The sequence below is a fragment of the Dendrobates tinctorius genome, unplaced genomic scaffold (assembly GCF_039654945.1).
Source record: "Dendrobates tinctorius isolate UK_male_01 unplaced genomic scaffold, ASM3965494v1 ptg000128l, whole genome shotgun sequence".
NCBI lineage: Eukaryota > Metazoa > Chordata > Amphibia > Anura > Dendrobatidae > Dendrobates > Dendrobates tinctorius.
The window spans coordinates 5,612,918-5,635,505 of record NW_027361796.1 but is presented as its reverse complement, the minus strand read 5'-3'; the positions used below and the strand labels follow the sequence as shown (position 1 = coordinate 5,635,505).

The following is a 22,588-nucleotide window of genomic DNA, read 5'->3' as shown; positions in this document are numbered from 1 at the left end:
AGCTGCCCTGCAGTCCGAGGGTACAACAGTGTCAACCCGTACTATCCGTCGGCGTCTGAATGAAAAGGGACTGTATGGTAGGAGACCCAGGAAGACCCCATTTCTTACCCCGAGACATAAAAAAAGCCAGGCTGGAGTTTGCCAAAACTTACCTGAAAAAGCCTAAAACGTTTTGGAAGAATTTTCTCTGGTCAGATGAGACAAAAGTAGAGCTTTTTGGGCAAAGGCATCAACACAGAGTTTACAGGAGAAAAAAAGAGGCATTCAAAGAAAAGAACACGGTCCCTACAGTCAAACATGGCGGAGGTTCCCTGATGTTTTGGGGTTACTTTGCTGCCTCTGGCACTGGACTGCTTGACCGTGTACATGACATTATGAAGTCTGAAGACTACCAACAAGTTTTGCCGCATAATGTAGGGCCCAGTGTGAGAAAGCTGGGTCTCCCTCAGAGGTCGTAGGTCTTCGAGCAGGACAATGACCCAAAACACACTTCAAAAAGCACTAGAAAATGGTTTGAGAGAAAGCACTGGAGACTTCTAAGGTGGCCAGCAATGAGTCCAGACCTGAATCCCATAAAACACCTGTGGAGAGATCTAAAAATGGCAGTTTGGAGAAGGCACCCTTCAAATATCAGGGACCTGGAGCAGTTTGCCAAAGAAGAATGGTCTAAAATTCCAGCAGAGCATTGTAAGAAACTCATTGATGGTTACCGGAAGCGGTTGGTCGCAGTTATTTTGGATAAAGGTTGTGCAACCAAGTATTAGGCTGAGGGTGCCAATACTTTTGTCTGGCCCATTTTTGGAGTTTTGTGTGGAATGATCAATGTTTTGCTTTTTGCTTCATTCTCTTTTGTGTTTTTTCATTTAAGACAAATTAAATGAAGATAATAATACCAAAGAATTTGTGTTTGCAATCATTTTCAGGAAGAAACTGAGTATTATCTGACAGAATTGCAGAGGTGTCAATACTTTTGGCCACAACTGTACATGCCCCAATGGTGAGACCCACATCTACTATACATTTACTTAACATCCCGTAGATATGCTAGAAGTATATCAGATGGGCATACCCGAATAGAGTACTCCAGAGGCATATACAAGTATTTCCTACTATATGAATGAAATATCCCATTGTAAGCTAAAAGCATGGATTTGCCTAGCCTCCCATGCATTTTTTGTGCCCAATAGTAAACTATAAGATTGTTGTATTTACCTCCAACAACTAAGAAAAATACAATAGGTAGAAGATTATTGCTAATGAAACAGTTTATATCACTGACAAGAATCATCACATCTGTGTTTAACATACATGGGGGAATGACACATTGTGGTGGAAGGGATGGTCTTGTTAGCATATAAATGGTAACAATACATTTCCTCAATCATCAATCAGACAACGACTGAACGTAACCAAATAAAAAGTCATGTAAGAAAGAAATACAAATTACTTTGAACTATAACAGTGGGCATATCCATCTTTTGGGTGTATCTGTGTAGTGAACAGTGATTGCAGACAGGAGCGTGCCCGTACCCACACTTTGTGGACACCTTAAGTGTCAGTGTCCCACAGATTACGTTTAGGAAGCCCTTGCTTTGGGTAAGTGAACGCTGTCAGTCAGAAATCAAATTGAGGTGGCGTTACATGGCACTGAGCTCATGGTCACGCCAACAGCCAAAAGGGTAGTTTAATGTGTATTTTAGAGGTGACAGACTCCCTTTAAAATAGTAGTAGTATATAAACAGAATTTATGTTAGAAACTTGTTTAACTTTTGTTTATATAATAATTAAGAAAATCCATCAAGTAATAAGCAGCCGAACATTTAACCCTCATAACCGCATTCTTCATATTCTGATGCTCCCTTCTCTTCAGAAGTCAATAATAATAATACATTTTATTTCTATAGCGCTGACACATTCCGCAGCACTTTACATTTCGGAGGGGACTTGTACAGACAATAGACATTACAGCATAACAATAATCACATAGATCATAACAAATACCAAGAGGAAAGATGGCCCTGTTCGCAATAACTTTCTGTATCATCAACCACAGTCTATATACAAGGTAAACCCTAAGGCTATGTGCTCACGTTGCAGAAATGCTGCGGAAATGTCCGCAGCATTTCCGCAACTCCCTGTCGCGGGTAAAACACATGAGGAATTCACATGCATTTTCCTGCAAAATACAAGCGTTTTGCAAGCATTTTTAGCTTGCAGAATGCTAGCGCTTTTACAAGTAATTTGAAGTAACGCTTGGAAAAGCGATTGACAGGTTGGTTACACTTGTCAAGCATAGTGCTTGACAAGTGTGACCAACTTTTTAATATTGATGCTGCCTATACAGCATCAATAGTAAAAGATAGAATGTTAAAAATAATAAAAATAATAAAAAATAGAGATATACTTACCCTCCGTCGGCCCCCGGAGTCCTCCTGGTCCTCATTGGTGCTACCGGCAACTTCCGTTCCCAGGGATGCATTGTGCGAATGACCTCTGATGACATAGCATCACGCGAGACTGCTACGTAAGTTGCCAGCAGCACCATGAGGGGCGGCAGGATTCCGGGGGCCAATGGAGGGTAAGTATATCTCTATTTTTTATTACTTTTAACAGGAATATGGTACCCAGGGCATGGAGGAGAGTCTCCTCTCTTCCAGATCCTGGGTACCATCCGCACATGAAGCGCTCACTGAACGCATGGTGGGCATAGCCACATGCGTAAAGTGAGCGTTTCAACGCAATCCTAAGGTGGCGGAATCACCGCGATTCCGCAGCTGAAAAATCCGCAGGATGGGCACAGCAACTGCGGAATCCCATGGGATTGCGCTTTATTAGCGTTTAAGTGTTTCTTCTGCGGCAAAAACACGTCGGAAAGACATAAAAAAAAGGCAACGTGGGCACACAGCCTTAAAAGGGTTATTCGATACCTATAATTTTGCTTATAAATATCTATCTTTAACCTCAAACATTTTTGTCACTTGCTTTATTATAAAATTCCCTACCATTTTCCCTATTCTAGTTTTCGTTTTATATTACTACCTGTGGCATATTGTTTGAGGGGAGTTTCACAGGCGGATGGGCAGTGCAGTAGCTTAACTCAGAGCCAATTTGCAGCTTAATGACCAGGCCAATTTTTACAATTCTGACAACTGTCACTTTATGAGGTTATAACTATGGAACTCTGACATTTTACTTCATGTTAGTGGTAAAATTTATTCCATACGACTTGCGTTTATTTATGGAAAAAAAACAGAAACACAGCAAAAAATTTAAAAATTTTGCAATTTTCAAACTTTTAATTTTTATGCCCTTAAATCAGAGAGATATGTCACAAAAAATACTTAATAAATAACATTTCCCACATGTCTGCTTTACATGAGCACAATTTTGGAACCAAAATTTTTTTTGTTAGGAAGTTATAGGGGTTAAAATTTGACCAGCGATTTCTAATTATTACAACAAAATTTACAAAACCATTTCTTTTAGGGACCGACCTCACATTTGAAGTCACTTTTAGAGGTCAATATTACAGAAAATACCCAAAAGTGACACCATTCTAAAAACTGCACCCCTCAAGGTGCTCAAAACCACATTCAAGAAGTTTATTAACCCTTTACGTGCTTCACACGAACTGAAGCAATGTGGAAGGAAAAAAATTAACATTTAACTTTTTTTTTTTTTTTACAAACATTTTACTTCAGAAACAAATTTTTTTTATTTCCACAGAACCACAAAATTTGTTGCGCAATTTCTCCTGAATACACCGATACCCCATATGTGGGGGTAAACTGTTTGGGTGCATGGCAGGGCTTGGAACGGAAGGAGCGCCATTTGACTTTTACAATGCAGAATTGGCTGGAATTAAGATCGGACGCCATGTTGTGTTTGGAGAGCCTCTGATGTGCATAAACAGTGGAAACCCCCAACAAGTGACACCATTTTGGAAAACTATACCCCTTAAGGAACTTACATAGATGTGTGGTGAGTACTTTGAACCTCCAAGTGCTTCACAGAAGTTTATAACGTAGAGCCGTGAAATAAAAAAATCATATTTTTTCCACAAAAAATGACCTTTTCGTCCCAACTTCTTATTTTCCCAAGGGTAACAGGAGACATTAGACACCCAAAGTTGTTTTGCAATTTGTCCTGAGTACGCCCATACCCCATATGTGGGGGTAAACCACTGTTTGGGCACACGGTCAAAGCTCAGAAGGGAAGGAGCGCTGACTGACTTTTTCAATGCAGAATTGGCTGGAATTGAGATTGGATGCCATGTCGCGTTTGGAGAGCCCCTGATGTGCCTAAACAGTGGAAACCCCCCAAAAGTGACACCATTTTGGAAACAACTAGACCCCTTAAGGAACTTATCTAGATGTGTGGTGAGCACTTTGAACCCCCAAGTGCTTCACAGAAGTTTATATCGCAGAGCAGTGAAAATAAAAAATAATTTTTATTCCTCAAAAATGATTTTTTAGCCCGCTATTTTTTATTTTCACAAGGCTAACAGGAGAAATTGGACCACAAAAGTTGTTGTGCAATTTTTCCTGAGTACACTGATACCCCATACGTGGGAGGAACCACTGTTTGGGCACATGGGAGAGCTCGGAAGGGAAGGAGCGCCGTTTTGGAATGCATATTTTGATGGAATGTTCTGTGGGCATGTTGCGTTTGCAGAGCCCTTGATGGGCCTAAACAGTAAAAACCCACCACAAGTGAACCCATTTTGGAAACTAGACCCCCAAGGAGCTTATCTCGATGTGTGGGGAGCACTTTCAACCCCCAAGTGCTTCACAGAAGTTTATAACGCAGAGCCGTGAAAATAAAAATCATTTTTTTTTTCCACAAAAATGATTTTTTAGCCCCCAATTTTTTTTATTTTCCCAAGGGTATCAGGAGAACATAGACCCCCAAAGTTGGTGTGCAATTTGTCCTGAGTACGCTGATGCCCCATATGTTGGGGTAAACCACTGTGCACACGTCGGGGCTCGGAAGGGAGGGAGCACAATTTGACCTGATGTGCCTAAACAGTGGAACCCCTCAATCCTAGCTCCAATCCTAACCCCAACACACCCCCTAACCCTAATCCCAACCCTAATGGAAAAATAAAAAATAAATATATTTTCTTTATTTCATTATTTTCCCTACCTATGGGGGTGATAAAGGGGGGGGTATTTACTTTTTTTTTTTTTTTTTTTTCATTTTGATCACTGTCATAGGGTCTATCACAGTGTCTAAAATGAACCAATAGGAAAAATATCCTTGTTGTTGCTGGGTACCGGCTGGCAGATCTCGGCGGGCACACTGCACCCGCCATTTTCTTCCAGCAAGAAGATAGCGGCACCCATGGAGTGGAAGCACATGCGCCGAGGTCCTCCGGGAGGTACCGGGGGGCGATCAGGGACCTTATTTCTCTCTCCTCTGATGTGCGGTCACATAAGAGGAGAGAGAAATTAAATGGCACATCGGCCTATTTTTTTGGGCGGTCGCCGTTATACGGTTAATAACGGCGATTGCAAAAGTGGGGTTGGTAAAAACCAACCCGAATCATGTTCTCTGGGGTCTCGGCTACACCTGGCCACCAACATTCACCGTCCAACCTGATGGAACTGGAGAGGATCTGCAAGGAAAAATGGCAGAGGATCCCCAAATCCAGGTGTAAAAAACTTGTTGCATCTTTCCCAAGAAAACTCATGGCTGTACTAGCTCAAAAGTGTGCTTCTACTCAATACTGAGCAAAGGGTCTGAATACTTATGACCAGGTGATATTTCAGTTTTTCTTTTTTTAATAAATTTGCAAAAATTTCTACATTTCTGCTTTTTTCAGTCAAGATGGGGTGCAGAGTGTACATTAATGAGAGAAAAATGAATGGATGCAATGAAACAAAGAATTAAAAATTTAAAGGGGTCTGAATACTTTCCATACTCACGTATTTGCTATTATTATTACACCTACTACATATTGGGATACGATCTTGGAGATGGGAATACCACTTTAAGTCTTATTTAAATAAATGCATATAACAATGAACAGGATAGTATTCACTGTATATAACGGTGTCTCTTCGGAGTAACATACATAAGTCAAGTCTTCGCTCCTAATCTTGTGAAAGACCATTTGACTGACATTATTGTGTCGATGTAAGGAGGGAGATGAAGGCATGTCTGAATCCTTGTTGCTTCTGAAGATAATCAAGTTTGATTTTTCTATAAAAGACAGAAGTTATACAAGGTAAGTATGCTGTACTAAAATACATATAAAAAAAATATTTATTCACTTTCTTATTCAGATCGCCTGTGTGTAGCAGAAATGCTCACATGCTATGAGCGCCGACCACAGGGTGGCGCTCATAGCAATCTGGCAATGGCAACCATAGAGGTCTGCTGGAGACCTCTGGTTGTCATGCCGACCCATTGGTGACCTGCAATCATGTGACGGGGTCACCGTTGGGCGGGATGCGCTTCTGGTAAGCGCAAGTTAAATGCCGCTGTCTAAGATTGACAGTGTCATTTAACTAGTTAACAGCTGCGGGTGGATTGCGATTCCACCTGCGGCTGTTGCAGGCACATGTCAGCTGTATAGATTAGCTTTCATGTGCCCAGAAAGGTGTGGGCTCAGCGTCAGAGCCCGCACCAGAGAGAGTCTGGCATCGGCAAACTATTACGCTCAATGTCAGAAAGAGGATAAAGAAGTCATGTTTATGTGACAACGCTATTGCCTAACTGCAAAACAGCATCTGATCGCAGAGGTCAGTGCTCATGAGAACAAGTGTTCAGTGTCCCCTATTTGAATGCCACGCCATTCATTGTCTATGACACTGATGGATAGAGTAGGGAACTCGGCCATCTTTTTAAGTTTTAAACACAATGAGTGGAGCATCAGGGTGCATGCCTGAGTACCTGTTCTCATGACTATGGTGGTATTTGATCAATCAATATTTTTCACATAATAAATTTATTTGCAGTATTAAAGCCTAAAGTTCATGTATTCCTAGTGAAGGAGGTGCAGCGAAGTCAAGCTGTTCACACACAATGTCCCCCCACTTTTTGGAGTAGGCTTGAAATACAAGCACTCAAAAATAAGCCTCAGCTGCGGTTCAATGAGGAAGTGTCTTGGCAGCTTAAAGAACAGAGCAGGACCCTTAATTAAAGAAAGCAGACACAAAAAAACAATTACAGCTGGCAACAAGTGCCGATGGGCTCTCGCACAGACATCTGCGTCGCTGTCAGGTCCTTTCACTATTACAGCTATACTGCACTGCAGTACAAAAACCCACATATCGCGTCCCAGTATAACCACACACAGCAGTATCACTCCGCTCTCATCAACTCCACTCGAGTGATACTGCTTCCGGACAGCAGGGGGAGCCATCCGCTCTGGAATGCATGGACGAAGGAGATTTGCATGCGAGAGCCCATTCACTTGTCAACTCTATTGTTTAGGGTCTGGCAAGTGCGATTCTTTTGGTGGATGTCTGCTTTCTTTTGGGGGTAAACAGATAGTAAAAATATAAATACTGTATATATTTAGCCAATAGATAGCATCTTATACAACGGAGAATAAGCAATTGAGTGGGAATAAATGCCCACCTCAAAATACATAGGATCTCACAATGTCAGGTACAATACAGCAGAATCTGAGAGTTTATATTAAAACGTCACTTCTACTAGGTCACTAAAATGAAAAAGAAGTGCTGCCTGAAAAGGAGCTCCAACTAGAGTATATGACCTTTGGCATAAGGTGGAGGCCCAAGATCCTCCAGGATTAGACAGACAGGAGTGACCCACTCTACTCTGCACTAATTACCTACTTGTGCTACAGGTCCCCTAAAGACTATCAAGGGAAGAAACATGTCAAAATGCACAGAGGGAGAGTGCAGGGCCTCTCTATTAGGGCTAGTTGTGGACTGCCCTTGTGGGGGTGGGAGCTTTTGGCGATTTGAACTTTTTTTTTCTTTAACTCTAGCATTTTAATTTTCAAATTGTGGGCCTCTGCCTTCTGAAAACGGTTATATACACTAGTTGAAGCCACTTCTCCCTTTTTTAGGCAGACCTTCTTTTTCATTTTGGTGACCTAGTAAAAGCAGAGTTTCAATATATACGCTCACTGTTTTTCTGTATTGCACCACATACAACAAATAAATAGGGAAAGGTATGAACATGAAATTACTATAACAACCCTAATTTGAGTATTTATTCATGGATGTACATCATTTGATGATTTATAAAAATATATCTTTATTACCTGTATTAAGTATGATAAAACAAGAAGAGTACTTTATCATTTATTCATGGCTATATCTAGTTTGTGAATACCGTCGATCTGCTTAACTTTTTTACATGTACTGTATATGGATGCGGTAACTGCCAGAACACTATACTGTATGTTGTACATGGAAAAAAGGAAATACCATAGGATCTTAAGAAATTCATAATGAATTTCAGGATTTGGAGTTATGAGATTGTGATGATATAATTGTATTTGAATAAATGTTATTTTGTGAAAGAATAAATGTGGATTATTGTTAAAGGAAAAAAAAATACAACATTCCTGAAAATAAGCCCTAGCGCATTTGTCGGACAAAAAAATAATATAAGACCCTGTCTTATTTTCAGGGAAGTGCGAGCATTATCTATGCCCTTTATGACTTGGTTGATGTTCCCTGAGCTATAGCTGGGGATAAGGCATTCACAGGTTGACTTTACAAAGCTATATCTGCACACCGTTGACTACTTACAGCTAGTTAGCATACAGCGACAACAAGAATCAGGTCCCCTCATGCTTTTAAATGCCACCTTAAAAACTCAAGCCTCGATCAACCAAGAACTGTGGGCATAACGATTTTGATAAGGGGGCGTACTGGGAGACATTTCTGATTCATTAAGGACATCTGACAAGTGTCATGCTCCTCACAACAAATCTTAGCCCAGTTGGGGACTGGAGTAATATTTCTGGAGTAGGGACATGAATTAAACTCCCTGTCCCGCACCAGCTCCTTCCATTTTGGCAGTAGAAACTGGTGTGAAAAAGCAGTTTAAAAGCATTGATGTATCTAGGCAGGTTCTTTTTAAGGCTTCTTTTACACTTAGGCTGGAGTCACACTGCCGTATTAATCATGCGATAATCGCATAGCACGGACTGGCCGGCACCTCTCCTGACCGGAGCATGACAGCGTGCTGGATTACTATGCAGCTGTCAAGCTCAGGTCAGGAGAGCAGACAGCCAGTGCGAGTTTTACGATGCGATTCTCGGATGAAAAATACGCCAGTGTGTCTCTGCCCTTACCGGGTATTTTGAGGCCTGTTATTGCGGGCCGTATCGCTGCAATTTTCACAGTCTGCAGCAATAACGGACCGCGAAAAACTTGCGGCTCGCCGTTTTCCATGTTTCCAATGCTATGGAAGAAGTAATGGAAAAAAAAAACGGCGATCCGCAAAACCGGAAGTGACGGTGCACTGCAAAAACAACTTCCGTTTGTTTTCGCGGCCCCATTGATTTTCAATGGGGGCCGTGTCTGTAAGCCGTGAAAAAGATCGAGCAGGTTTGATCTATTATCACGGCTGCAAATACGGCCCTCACAGCCAAATGGCACATGGCGCTCCCACTAATTTTTGCAGGCCGATTTTGCGGCCCCATAGAAATCTATTGAGGCCGCAAAAACGGCCCACAAAAACATGGTAAATGTAAAAGAAGCTTAAATCTCATTTTCTACAAACTGACAATTCTGCCTAAGATTGTAGACTGCAGAAACAAAAACTATTGGTAGCTGTTGGCAGCGTTGTGGCATGTTTAGTATTACATTCTTTTATTGCATTCCATATCTTAAGTAATGTTCTATTTATCTGCAGCATTTAACTTTGAAACAAAACTAATTAATATTGTCAAATATACAAAATGAATTACTGGCTTATGAACACAAAACACTTTTTCACTATCTTGTATTAACTAGACAGACCCCTTGTGCTTGAAAAAAAAACTATTTATAGCCTACAAAAATGACAGTGATCTATCTTTGACTTCTGCTCCAATATGCCTGCCTAATGTTCGATTTCAAGTTTATTCGGCATAAAAAAACAAAACACTATTTCAGACCTTTCGGTTTAGGAGGGCAACATCGAGTAAATTGGAATATTATGCCATCTGACCGGACGGTTTCTTTTTGATAGCAGTTTAACAAATCTTTTAGGGTGCCAAAATTTTTCTTAGCTCCTTTGAGGTTGTATTCTCCATTCGCAGTCTTTGTTATCAAACAGTGTTTATACTCCGGCACACCAGCATGCTGTACAGAAGGAAGACAGAAATATGTAAAAAAAAAAAAAAAAATAATTGCAAATTTTTCTAAGTAAAGTACAGTGACTTAGGTATAACATGGTAAAAGGGCAAGTAATCAGCTTATGAGTATTGTTTGAATTCACTGAATGGAGTGAGCAGACTTTGCCAGATTGCACTGAGAGAACATAAAGGAAAATCTGGTCTGTACCATGCTGCAGATGGATACCTGTGGTGGTGATCCAGTGAAAATGTTACAGTGTTCTGTAAATATTAACATCTTAATGACTCTTAAGATGCTTTCTACAGCGATCATTAAAGGGCTCAGGGTACCGTTACACTAAGCGATGCACCAGTGATCCCGACATGGATCGCTGGTACATCGCTAAGTGGTCACTAGTGAGCTGCCAAACAGGCAGATCTCACCAGCGACATAGCAGCAGTCGGGGGTCGCTACTTACCTGTCAGACGCAGCGATCCTGAAGTCCTCCGCCCGCGTCCACGCATCGCTCGTCGGTGCCACAGGAAGCCCAGCAGGAAGCGCCCGACGAGAAATGGTCCAGGACGTTCTCGCGCGATCAGCGACAGACAGCGGGGGAGCCGGTCGGAGGTATCACATGTAGCGATATCGCTAGCAATATCGCTGCTACGTAAAAAAACCAGTGACGTTACAGCGATATTGCTAGCGATATCGCTATGTGTAACGGGCCCTTAAGCTTACTTTTCAGGGCCATGTTTTCTACACTGTTGAACAGGGATAAACTGCAGATCCTATCAATCCTTTAATCGTCACAGTAAGGCCTTACTGTGCCTTGATCAATAAGTGCTCCTCAATAACACAAACTTCAATTTGTAACAGATAGGCAGTCTGTCATAGGGATCTAGAATGTTACTTCTCCCCCAACCTCTCTGTATAAGCTTACTGTTATTCCACACTAGAACTTGCCCTATCATCAGCCTGTGTTGGTGTGTCACACAGGATAATGTTTTACCATACATCAACACAATAATTGTAAAAAGTGATATAGATATATATTATTCAGACCCCTTTAAATATTTCACTCTTTGTTCCATTGCAGCCATTTGGTAAATTCAAAAAAGTTCATTTTATTCTCATTAATGTACATTCTGCACCCCATCTTGACTGAGAAAAAACAGAAATGTAGAAATTTTTGCAAATTTATTACAAAAGAAAAACTGAAATATCATAAGTATTCAGACCCTTTGCTCAGACACTCATATTTAAGTCAAATGCTGTCCATTTCCTTGTGATCCTCCTTGAGATGGTTCTACTCCTTCATTAGCGTCCAGCTGTGTTTAATTAAACTGATAGAACTTGATTTGTAAAGGCACACACCTGTCTATATAAGAGCTCACAGCTCACAGTGCATGGCAGACCAAATGAGAATCATGAGGTCAAAGGAACTGGTCAAAGAGCTCAGAGACAGAATAATGGCAAGGCACACATCTGGCCAAGGTTACAAAGGAATTTCTGCAGTACTCAAGGTTTCTAAGAGCACAGTGGCCTCCAAAATCCTTAAATGGAACAAGTTTGGGACCACCAGAAGTCTTCCTAGACCTGGCCGTCCAGCCAAACTGAGCAATTGTGGGAGAAGAGCCTGGGTGAGAGAGGTACGAGAGAACCTCAAGATCACTGTGGTTGAGCGCCACAGTAGGGAGATGGGAGAAAGTTCCACAAAGTCACCTATCACTGCAGCCCTTCACCAGTCGGGCCTTTATGGCAGAGTGGCCCGATGGAAGCCTCTCCTCAGTGCCAGACATATGAAAGCCCACATAGAGTTTGCTAAGAAACACATGAAGGACTCCCAGACTATGAGAAATTATATTCTCTGGTCTGATAAGACAAAGATAGAACTTTTTGGTGATAATTCCAAGGGGTATGTGTGGAGAAAACCAGGCACTGCTCATCACCTGTCCAATACAATCCCAACAGTGAAACATGGTGGTGTCAACATCATGCTTTGGAGGTGTTTTTCAGCTGCAGGGACTGGACGACTGGTTGCAATTGAAGGAATCATGAATGCGGCCAAGAACAGAGTTATCCTGGATGAAAACCTCTTCCAGAGTGCTCTGTACCTGTCTTGGCCGAAGGTTCACCTTCCAACAAGACAATGACCCTAATCACACAGCTAAAATAATAATGGAGCGGCTTCAGAACAACTCTGTGACCATTCTTGACTTGCCCCGCCAGAGCCCTGACCTAAACCTAATTGAGCATCTCTGGAGAGACCTGAAAATGGCTGTCCACCAATGTTCACCATCCAACCTGACAGAACTAGAGAGGGTCTGCAAGGAAGAATGGAGGAGGATCCCCAAACCCAGGTGTCAAAAACTTGTTGCATCATTCCCAAGAAGACTCATGGCTGTACTAGCTCAAAAGGGTGCTTCTACTCAATACGGAACAAAGGATCTGAATACTTATGACCATATGATATTTCAGTTTTTCTTTTTTTAATAAATTTACTAAAATTTCTTCATTTCTGTTTTTTTTTTCAGTCAAGATGGGGTGCAGAGTGTACATTAATGAGAGAAAAAAATGATCTTTTTTGAATTTACCAAATGGCGGCAATGAAACAGGGTGAAAAATTTAAAGGGGTCTGAATACTTTCTGTACCCACTGTACACACACTCCGTGTATATAGATATGTAAAAATACACTGGGGGAAATAAGTACGGTATTTGATACACTGCTGATTTTGCACGTTTTCCCACCCAAATAGAATGGAGATGTCTGTAATAGGTACACTTCAACTGTGAGAGACAGAATCTCAAAATAAAACCCAGAAAATCACACGGTATGATTTTTACATAAGAAGTTTGCATTTTATTGCATGAAATAAGTATTTGATCACCTACCAACCAGCAAGAATTCTGGCTCTCACAGACCTGTTAGTTTTACTTTAAGAAGTCCTCCTACTCTGCACTCATTACCTGTATTAACTTGTTACCTGTATAAAAGACACCTGTCCACACAATCAATCAAACTCCAACCTCTTCACTATGGCCAAAACCAAATAGCTGTCTAAGGACAAAATTGTAGACCTGCACATGACTGGGATGTTTTAAGCTCTTTAATTCTGGGCTAGATTGGAGGTGTCTGGGTCGCAAGGCCCTCACTAAATGTTTAAAAGATTTCTTAGACGTACGCAGCTTAGGAGGCAGAAGAGCAGAGCACTTGCCTGAGTGCTCGCACACACCGCACAGTATGGGTGGAATTTAAAAAAAAAAAAAAAAAAGAATAGGATTTCTACTGAATTTGTACTTTATTCTCAGATAGGAGCTATGCACTTCTGAGGGTATGTGCACACAACATCTTTTTCAGATGGGTTCAATCCAAAGAATGAACATATACCATACATTTCTATGTAAGAATAACTTGCTGTTAATATGTTCAGCCTTTCGATGTCTTTTAAGCACTTCAGGCTTCCACAAACGCCAAGAAGTTAAAATAAGTGAGCTGACAATTCTTCAGGAATTTTCTGTTCTGAAGGCACTCTACACTTTATAATAGAAGTCAATAGGGAGGGTCAAAAGACACCTGCAAAACACTTAGGCTTTTTGAGCGTCCTGCCAGCGGTTTTTCTAGAAAAACCACTAGCGTTTTTTTCACTGTTGAATGTAATAAAAAAAATTGCTCAGAAATGCCAGTAAAAAAAAAAAAAAGCCTCCAAAACAATGGGAAAAAAATGGTATCAACCAAAAAAATCACTCAGAAGGAGACTAAAAATATTAATACGGATATACTTTAGTAAAAAATAACTCTGGTGTTTCCTTAATCGTCGTCCTCTTGAAAAACTTGGCGCATTTTCCCGCCTGAAAAATGTCATGATTTAATGATTACTACAGCGTAAAAACCCATCCAAGTACGAAGGTGTACTTCTTGTATGAGCGTTCTATATCGCATTACCTCTAATGCAAATGTCAGGAAGTACTTGTTAAATTCTTTAGGGCTGCAGCGAAGAATGAAAGTTCCTTTTTGGCTCCCTGTTCTTTTCAGCTTTTCAATAGCAAATTCCATCCTAGAAATTGGGTAGAGAAAAAGGAATATAATCAAGAGACTTTACCGTAGTATTAAAATAAAAAACAACTGTTCAAGTGATTTGTAGTCAACATTTTAGATTAAAAATCAGCGATTCTTAAAGGGAACCTGTCATCGAATTCATGCTGCCCAACTCAAATCTTACACTGAAATACTGCAGTTTTTCAGTGAAAATACACGGTACTGTAAAAAGTCAGCTGGGGACTAGAAGTCTCGGCTAAAAAGTCCAAGGTCCATCTCTGGTGGCTTCTCCGTGTCCTGATCCCTTTGACTGACAGTTCTCTCCCTATGCGCACACATAGGGAACAGGGTCGGGAGAAGCAGCTGGAGACCAGCCTTGGACTTCTCAGCCAAGATACATTTTCCCTGACCGGCTACAGCATTTAAGAGCAAAACATACATAACTTACAAAAACTAGATGCGAGGCTGATTTTGCATTTATATGAACATATCCGATAAGTTTATCAGTTATCATTGATTTTGATTATGCGTGTCATTGAACTTCGGGCATTGTGCAATAGGTGGTTATGTTATTTAAAATGATTTTCGGAGGGTTTATTTCGACATGCTAAGGAAATAAACAGGTTGTGGATACTGCTAAGACACTATCATGGTGATTACTGGAACCACGACTTAGTAGTATATATACATCTGCTGATATGTATATATGCTAAAAAAAAAAAAACAGGATAGTTACCCTTTTTTATGAATATTTGCATGATTCCATTTATCTTTTGATATTTATAGTTTGCACCATTAACAGAATAGATCGGGAGTTTTTTCATTAAAGCCCTATATTCCTTGCACCCCCTACACCCACACACACTTTATGTCTATACAAATCCCAATTTATTGTGCGTTATTGTTGGAGGGAGAGGTAAAAGGGTTAGTGAGGGTGAGCGGGGGCGCCCATTTGTGTACAAGTTTAGGGTGCCAACCTCCGCAAATAGGAAGGGACTCTTTGACTAGGGATTTTGGAGGGTGAGTTACAACTAGTTCTAACCACCAACACACCCCATGCCCAACAAAATTAATTTTTTTTGGATTACTGACTGTCTGACTATGCCATGCTAATGATTATTGAGATGTAATTTTGGATTATTTCGTTTCTAAATGCCAATTAGATGGTTGGCACTTGGTGTATTTGCTGACATCATATACTTTTTCACTCTTATCCCTCTATATTTAACCCCTGTTCCATCAAACAGCTCCCTCCCCCTTGGGGACATATATGTTGTGTGTTTATCTTTTGTGAGATAACCTCTTTGATGAAAGTGGACTATTTTTCCGTTTTTTGCTTGCCTTCCTTGGAGGTAATCATTTTCAATGAAGTTCTCAGTGGGGAGTAGGGACTTATAGGGATTATAAGAAGGTGAGCCGCCAATTTGCATTCAAGATAGGGTGCCAACCTCCGCAGTTAGTCAATTTTAGTCTAGGGTTTACTAGGGTGATTACACACACCCGTCGTGGACACTCCGTTGACATATGAGCAGGTGTTTATTTTGTAGGTCACTACTCTAGTTTCTTGCCTGGCTAGGCATTATATGTGTTTGTTGGTTTATTTTTTAATAAGTATAATAAAAGATTATTTTTAGCGGTATTATTGTATGTTTTGGAGCTCACCAAAAAAAACTAACTGTTCATTATTGCAGCCCGACTCTAATTCAAGCTGCGCGTGGTTCAGGCAGCAAGAATCAGATGACAGATTCTCTTTAATATTTTAAATAACTAATAATATCTTTACTGGCTGAATGGCATTTTATTTGTGTTAATAGAACATACTCCACTATTTTTCTCCATTAGAAAACAATCTTCTATAAGGACATCTGTGTTAAATGTTATGTAGATTTTTGCACATCATTTAAACCGTCACCACTAAAATGTAAGCAGATTTTCTTTGGGGCACCCAAGTCTACTTTTTGCAATAAACTACTGTTAAAATAATTGCCTTAGAAGCCCCATTTAAGACTAATATTCTTGTTTTAAAGAACCAATAATTCAATGGTGCTGCACACCTGATAAAGTGTATGACTGAGGACAAAAATAAATCACAGGAAATATGATGGAAATTAGTGACAAAGCACAGAGGAGGAGAGGCCCTGCCTGCTAGGGCTTAGTACCTACAAGAGAAGGAGGAATGATTAGTTCTGCTAGCAAGTCCCAGGAAATGGGGTGGGATTTGCATGTCAGTTGTGTGTTTGATAGCCTTATAGACCACTATTAATATTGGAAACTATGGAGCCAGTATAGACATTGGTGGAGGTGGAATGAGCAGCAGAGCCGAGGATGGATTGGTGGCCATAGAGAAGATTGCTGCAGTACTCTAGGCAAGAGATGAGGAGCGCACACACTAGCATATTTGTGGACTCAAGGTTGAGAAAAAGGGTGGGCTTGAGCAATTTCTCCAATATCTCCATGTTGGAGACAGCAGGAGGAGCAAAAGGTTAGATTGGCAGTTGGAAAGCAGGGGCAGAATTAAAGGCTATTCCCAAATCGGCAGACATTGTGACACTGGGGAAAGTTTGAGAATTGCAATTAATAGTTTTGATGTTGGGGGTGGTGTTGAGTGACATGCGAGTTGGGAAGGGAGGGCGAAGGAAGATGCTAAAATCAGTTTTCTTCCTTTGAAAACCAATAGCCCATTCAGAATAAGCATTTCTTTATAATACAAAGACCATTCTAATGATCTTTTTACTCTTAGACCTGTGACGGGGACAAGGGGGCATCCTCTACGTCTGGAGGAAAGAAGGTTTAAGCATACTCACAGACGCGGATTCTTTACTGTAAGAGCAGTGAGACTATGGAACTCTCTGCCATATGATGTTGTAATGAGTGATTCACTACTAAAATTTAAGAAGGGACTGGATGCCTTTCTTGAAAAGTATAATGTTACAGGGTATATACACTAGTTTCCTTAATATTGCGTTGATCCAGGGAGCTAGTCTGATTGCCGTATGTGGGGTCAGGAAGGAATTTTTTTCCCCAATGTGAAGCTTACTGTTGCCACATGGGTTTTTTTGCCTTCCTCTGGATCAACATGTTAGGGCAAGTTAGGATAGGATATGGGTTGAACTAGATGGACTTAAAGTCTCCCTTCAACCTTAATAACTATGTTACTATGTTACTTGTTTCCAACTATCGGCCAGCCTAAACAGGCCAGCACCCACCTAACAAATGATTAAATTGCATGTCCGTTGGGCACAATGAATTTTATGCTGGCATAAAAATCAGCAGCAGCACATCGTCCCATGTAAACACATTGATAAACACGGTTGATAAAGAAAAATTCTATGGCCCTAGTACGATCCCATCAACAACATTTTGCACCACACTTACATGTGTGACTGGCGTCCTATGCAAGCCTTATCTGTGTGCATTTTTCCTACTATGCAGCCAACCCCTCCATGGTCTGGTAGGTGTAGAGTGGTTCTTTCATCAGTAGCATGCACCTGAGCTGCCCCTTGCCTTTATGAGTGGAGGGCCCACTGCATCCTGCTATATGTGCATTTGTCATCAGACAGGGTTTTGGGAAGGCCATATCTTGTGGTATGAGTTTTTTTTTTAATTTTTTCTATGTTATCTGTTTTGATATTAGTGTTAGGGACCTGCAAATTATGAGGAGCCTTGATGAGGCTTGCAGGCTCTATCTATTTTGGCCAAAATATTAACCAATACCTCATTTAATGTACTCATTGCATGCATTAATTTTTTACACTTATCCTATCATTTTTTGCAGGATGCAGCCAGGCCTCTTTTTGTTGGCTTGGTCTGGGGCATCTGTCACTGTGTGCTGCATATTATGGTGCTGCAGCAGCCCGCCTGAGAATACTATGGGAGTCATTAATAGGTTGCAAGCCAGACACTTTGCACCACACTTACATGTGTGACTGGCGTCCTATGCAAGCCTTATCTATGTGCATTTTTCCTACAGCCAACCCCTCCATGGTCTGGTAGGTGTGGGGTGGTTGTTTCATCAGTAGCATGCACCTGTGCTGCCCCTTGCCTTTATTAGTGGGGGCCTGCTGCATCCTGCTATATGTGCATATGTCATCAGACAAGGTTTTGGGAAGGCCATATCTTGTGGTGTGAGTTTTTTCTTTTTTTAAATTTTTTTCTATGATAGCTGTTATGAAGGTAAATTTGTCACCATCACCAATGTGGTACTAAGGGATACGGAATTCTATGAACTGTCGCAGATCAAATGCGTAGATGAAGGAGACTAGGGGTCCCAGGACAGAGCCTTGAGGCCACCAAAACAAAGAGAGCAAGAAGTTCTCAATCCTGGTTCAGTGTAAACATGTCCAGTGAGAATTGATTAATTTGGTAAAGGTTAAAAGGATCTGAGAATGATTAGCTTACAAAACAGAAAGCTAAGAGGAGACTTAATAGCTGTCTACAAATATTTGAAGGGATGTCACAGTATAGAGGAATCATCCTTATTCTGATTTGCACATAGAAACACCAGAAGCAATGGAATGAAACTGAAAGGGAGAAGATGCAGATTAGATATTAGAAAAAACTTTGACAGGGTGATCAATGAGTGGAACAAGGCTGCCACGAAGGGTGATCAATGAGTGGAACAAGGCTGCCACGAAGGGTGATCAATGAGTGGAACAAGGCTGCCACGAGAGGTGGTCCTCATGATGTCGTACAAAAATAATTCAAATGGTGACTGGAGATTTACTGTTGCAAATCTTAGTGTAACTTAGTGTTAAACAGGGCTGTGGATTCGGTAAGAGAACCTCTGACTCAGACTCCACAGCACTGGTCACTACTGAGGATTTGTTTTTTGTTTTTTAATTTTTCTTTGAATATTAATAAAATGGATAAAAGAAGAAGGTCAGGCAGTTTTATATCAATTAAAGGACTTTACTCTGTGTTTGCCTTTATTACATCTGACTATTTGGTTAGTCCATTCCTAATCCCTTGGCTTTATGTCAGTGGCCATAAAACAGCTGACATCAACGCCAATAATATTACTCCACTTGACACCGCACCAGGGCAAGTGGGAAGAGCCGAGGTCAAGAGCCAGAATTGGCGCATCTAATAGATGCGCCATTTCTGGGGCAGCTGAGGTCTGATGTTTTAAGTTGTGCAGGGGGCCAATATTCATGGCCCTTTCCAAAGCTATTAATATCAGCCTGCAGCTGTCTGCCTAGCCTTTGCAGGTTATTAATAACAGAGGAGACCCCACATTATTTTTTGGGAGGGGAGTCAGTTAATAGCCAATAAACGCTAAATAAACTGCTGTGAGCTGATATTAATAGCCTGGAAAGCTCTATGTTTATTACCCCCTTCCCAGACTATAATCATCAGCCCCCAGCTGTTGGCTTTCCCTCAGCTGGTTAAAGGGAACCTGTTAGCGGGATTGTGCACATTAACCTGTCAGGTCAGTGCCGTTATACTGATTAAAATGATATCTGGGTTGATTAAATCAGTCTTGTGGTTGTTTAGTTTTTATTTTCAGTTTTGAGTACTGCTTCGGGTGGGGTTCTTTATGTGGTGCTTTGCTTAGCTATTCATAATGAAGACTGCTGACATGTCACTGATCCCTATAATGAAGACTGCTGACATGTCACTGATCCCTCAGTGATCTATTACCCCCCCCCCAACTTTACATACTGAATATTATATAAACATATTAAAAAAAGAATACAAAAAAATCCTTCTGCAGGCAGGCACCGGCAGTGACACCTGCGCTGCAACAAAATCGCATATGTACTGTGTATAGAATTAATGTTTCAGGTTATCCTGATATTCCAAAAAAAATAAAAAATCCATTTGAAAATGGCACCCGCTGCTCCTGCGCAATAGTCTGGCGCCATTTTCAAATGGATTTTTTTTTTTAATATCACGCTAATCCAAAACATTAAGTCTATACACAGTACATATGCGATTATTGTTTCAGTGCCTGCCTGCAGAAGGGTTTTGGTTTTTTTTTCAATATGTATATATAATATTCATTATGTAAACTAGTAACAGGCCACTGTGGGACGTGACCTGTCAGAAGCCATACTGATGAATACATTATCAGAGCACCACATGAAGACACCCCCACAAGCCACCCCGAAGTACAAGCATAACATTAACTCAAAACTGAAAATAAGGATTTAACAACAACCTTAAGGCTGTGTGCACACGCTGCGGATTTGGCCGCTGCGGACACGCAGCAGTTTTAGCTGCGGTGTACAGTACCATTCATTTGAATGGGAAAATAAAAACGCTGTGCCGACGCTGCGGAAAAAACCGCGCGGATTTGCTGCGGTTTTGAATCCGCAGAAAGAATTGCATGTCAATTCTTTCTGCGGAAACCGCTGCGGGTTCCTATCTCCACCATTGTGGAGATAGTGAATCCGCAGGACCAAACCGCAGGCAAAACCGCAGATAATCCGCAGGTCTTTGGACCTGTGGATTATCTGCGGTTTTTGCAAAATCCGTGCGGATTAATCCGCAGCGGATTCCGCAGCGTGTGCACACAGCCTAAGACGGATTTCATCAACCAAGGAATTATTTTAATCAGTATAACGGCACCGACCTGACACTGTCTGCAGGTTACTATGTAGAATCCTGCTTACAGGTTCCCATTAAAAAAAATAAGGGGAATCTCACCAATTTTTCATTTTATTTAATTATTCGCTAAATAGAAGCTACACACACCATGCACTGATTATATCTCTCCAATGACATCTATCAATCAATTTATATCTGTATATAAGATTTATTTATTATTCAGAAAATTAGCTTGAAATGACAGAGAATTACTCTATGTAAAAGCTGATGTTAAAAATTCATTGCATATGGACTACATATGCATGTCATACGGATTGCATACGCATGTCATATGGATTCTAGGTGAGGAAAAAAAAAGGGCATGACACTCGCCTGACACTCCAACTTTTCTGGCTGATAATCTCAGCTACTTTATATAAGCAGATGTGAACATACCCTTAACCCCTTTATGACCTATGATGTATAGGTAACGTCATACGTTGCCTCCCCCTATTTGGTGTGGACGCCGGCGCTGCGTCCGCACCTTTTGTGATCTGATCACCTGTCATGTGCCCCTAACAGCCACGGGTTGAATTGGGATCTAACTGTGGCTGTTAACATGGTAAATGCTGCTGTCAATCTCTGATAACGGCATTTAACGTGCGCAAACCGAATGTGCCCATCGGCGCCCCTGTTACACGACCGCGGGGAGCTGGTGGGTTTGCATGACAACTCTGGGTGTGCAGGACACCCCTGTGGTTGTCACTGCCGAAATGCTGTGAGCGCCGTCCCTTGGCCAGCGCTCTTAGCAGATGAGCATTTTTGCTACACAAACACAAACTTTGGATTTTCTTTAACCACTTAAATAAAAAAGAACCTATAGGTGTTTGGTATAAACAAACTCGTAATGACCTGGAGAATCATAATGGCAGGTCAGTTTTAGCATTTAGGGAACATGGTAAAAAAAAAAAAAAAAAAAAAAAAAAAAAAAGGGGAGCAAAAAGTTCAAATGCAAAAATGTAAAAACCCAAGGTGGTAAAGGGGTTAAAAGGTGTCTGGAGAGGGATTTTCACTCAACAAGAAAAAATCAATTATTATTCTGAATTTGAGGGCTTGAATCAAGAAAAACCATCACCACCAAATATTAGCTGAACTATTGAAGGCCAGAAACTAACTCATATCTCGGATAGATCAAAAACTCTTCTCAATATCTCAACCAAATGCAGCGCTGCATTTTCACATCCTTTAGCTTGTTTAAAACAATCACAGGTGAGACAACACAGTAAAGTCTTTTAATGGAAATCTGTCACCATGTTTTTGCCACCTAATCTGAGAACAACATGATGTAGAGACAAAGACCCCGAATCCAGCGATGTATCACTTACTGGGCTGCCAGCTGTAGTTTTCATAAAATCAGTGTTTTAGCAGCAGGCAATTACCACTAAAGGCCTAGTAAACCTGTTACCATTGTAGCATAGCTGGGAAGGACAGAGTTAAATTCCAGATCTGCAGTAATTGATTATAAGCACCTGCATGGTTTCTCTAAGAATAAGGAGGTAGATTCAGGGAAGCTGATCAGTCTAGCTGTAGCTAAGACAGAAACATGCTGGGGTCTCTCTCTGAATGGAGTGACTGATGAGGAGTCAGTCTGCTGGATGTAGCAGAGGCAAATTTGTTAGCATGTGAATGCACAGACTATGGGCACCAGACTGGATGCATTTTGGAACTGAAAAGAGGCCAGAATCTGACTCTGAGAAGAGTCTGCACAGGTT

At 41.0% G+C, this 22,588-nt stretch overlaps 1 protein-coding gene across 1 annotated transcript in view; it reads right to left on the bottom strand.

Moving 5' to 3' along the window:
* The window catches only part of JAK2 (Janus kinase 2), a 333,755-nt gene that overhangs the window by 72,611 nt on the left and 238,556 nt on the right, over nt 1-22,588 (bottom strand). The window contains exons 9-11 of the mRNA XM_073542632.1: nt 14,196-14,307; nt 10,091-10,277; nt 6,077-6,204 (exon numbers count right to left, since the gene is read on the bottom strand). Coding sequence (XP_073398733.1) covers nt 6,077-6,204; nt 10,091-10,277; nt 14,196-14,307 — 427 coding nt within the window. The remainder of the gene's footprint in view (nt 1-6,076; nt 6,205-10,090; nt 10,278-14,195; nt 14,308-22,588) is intronic.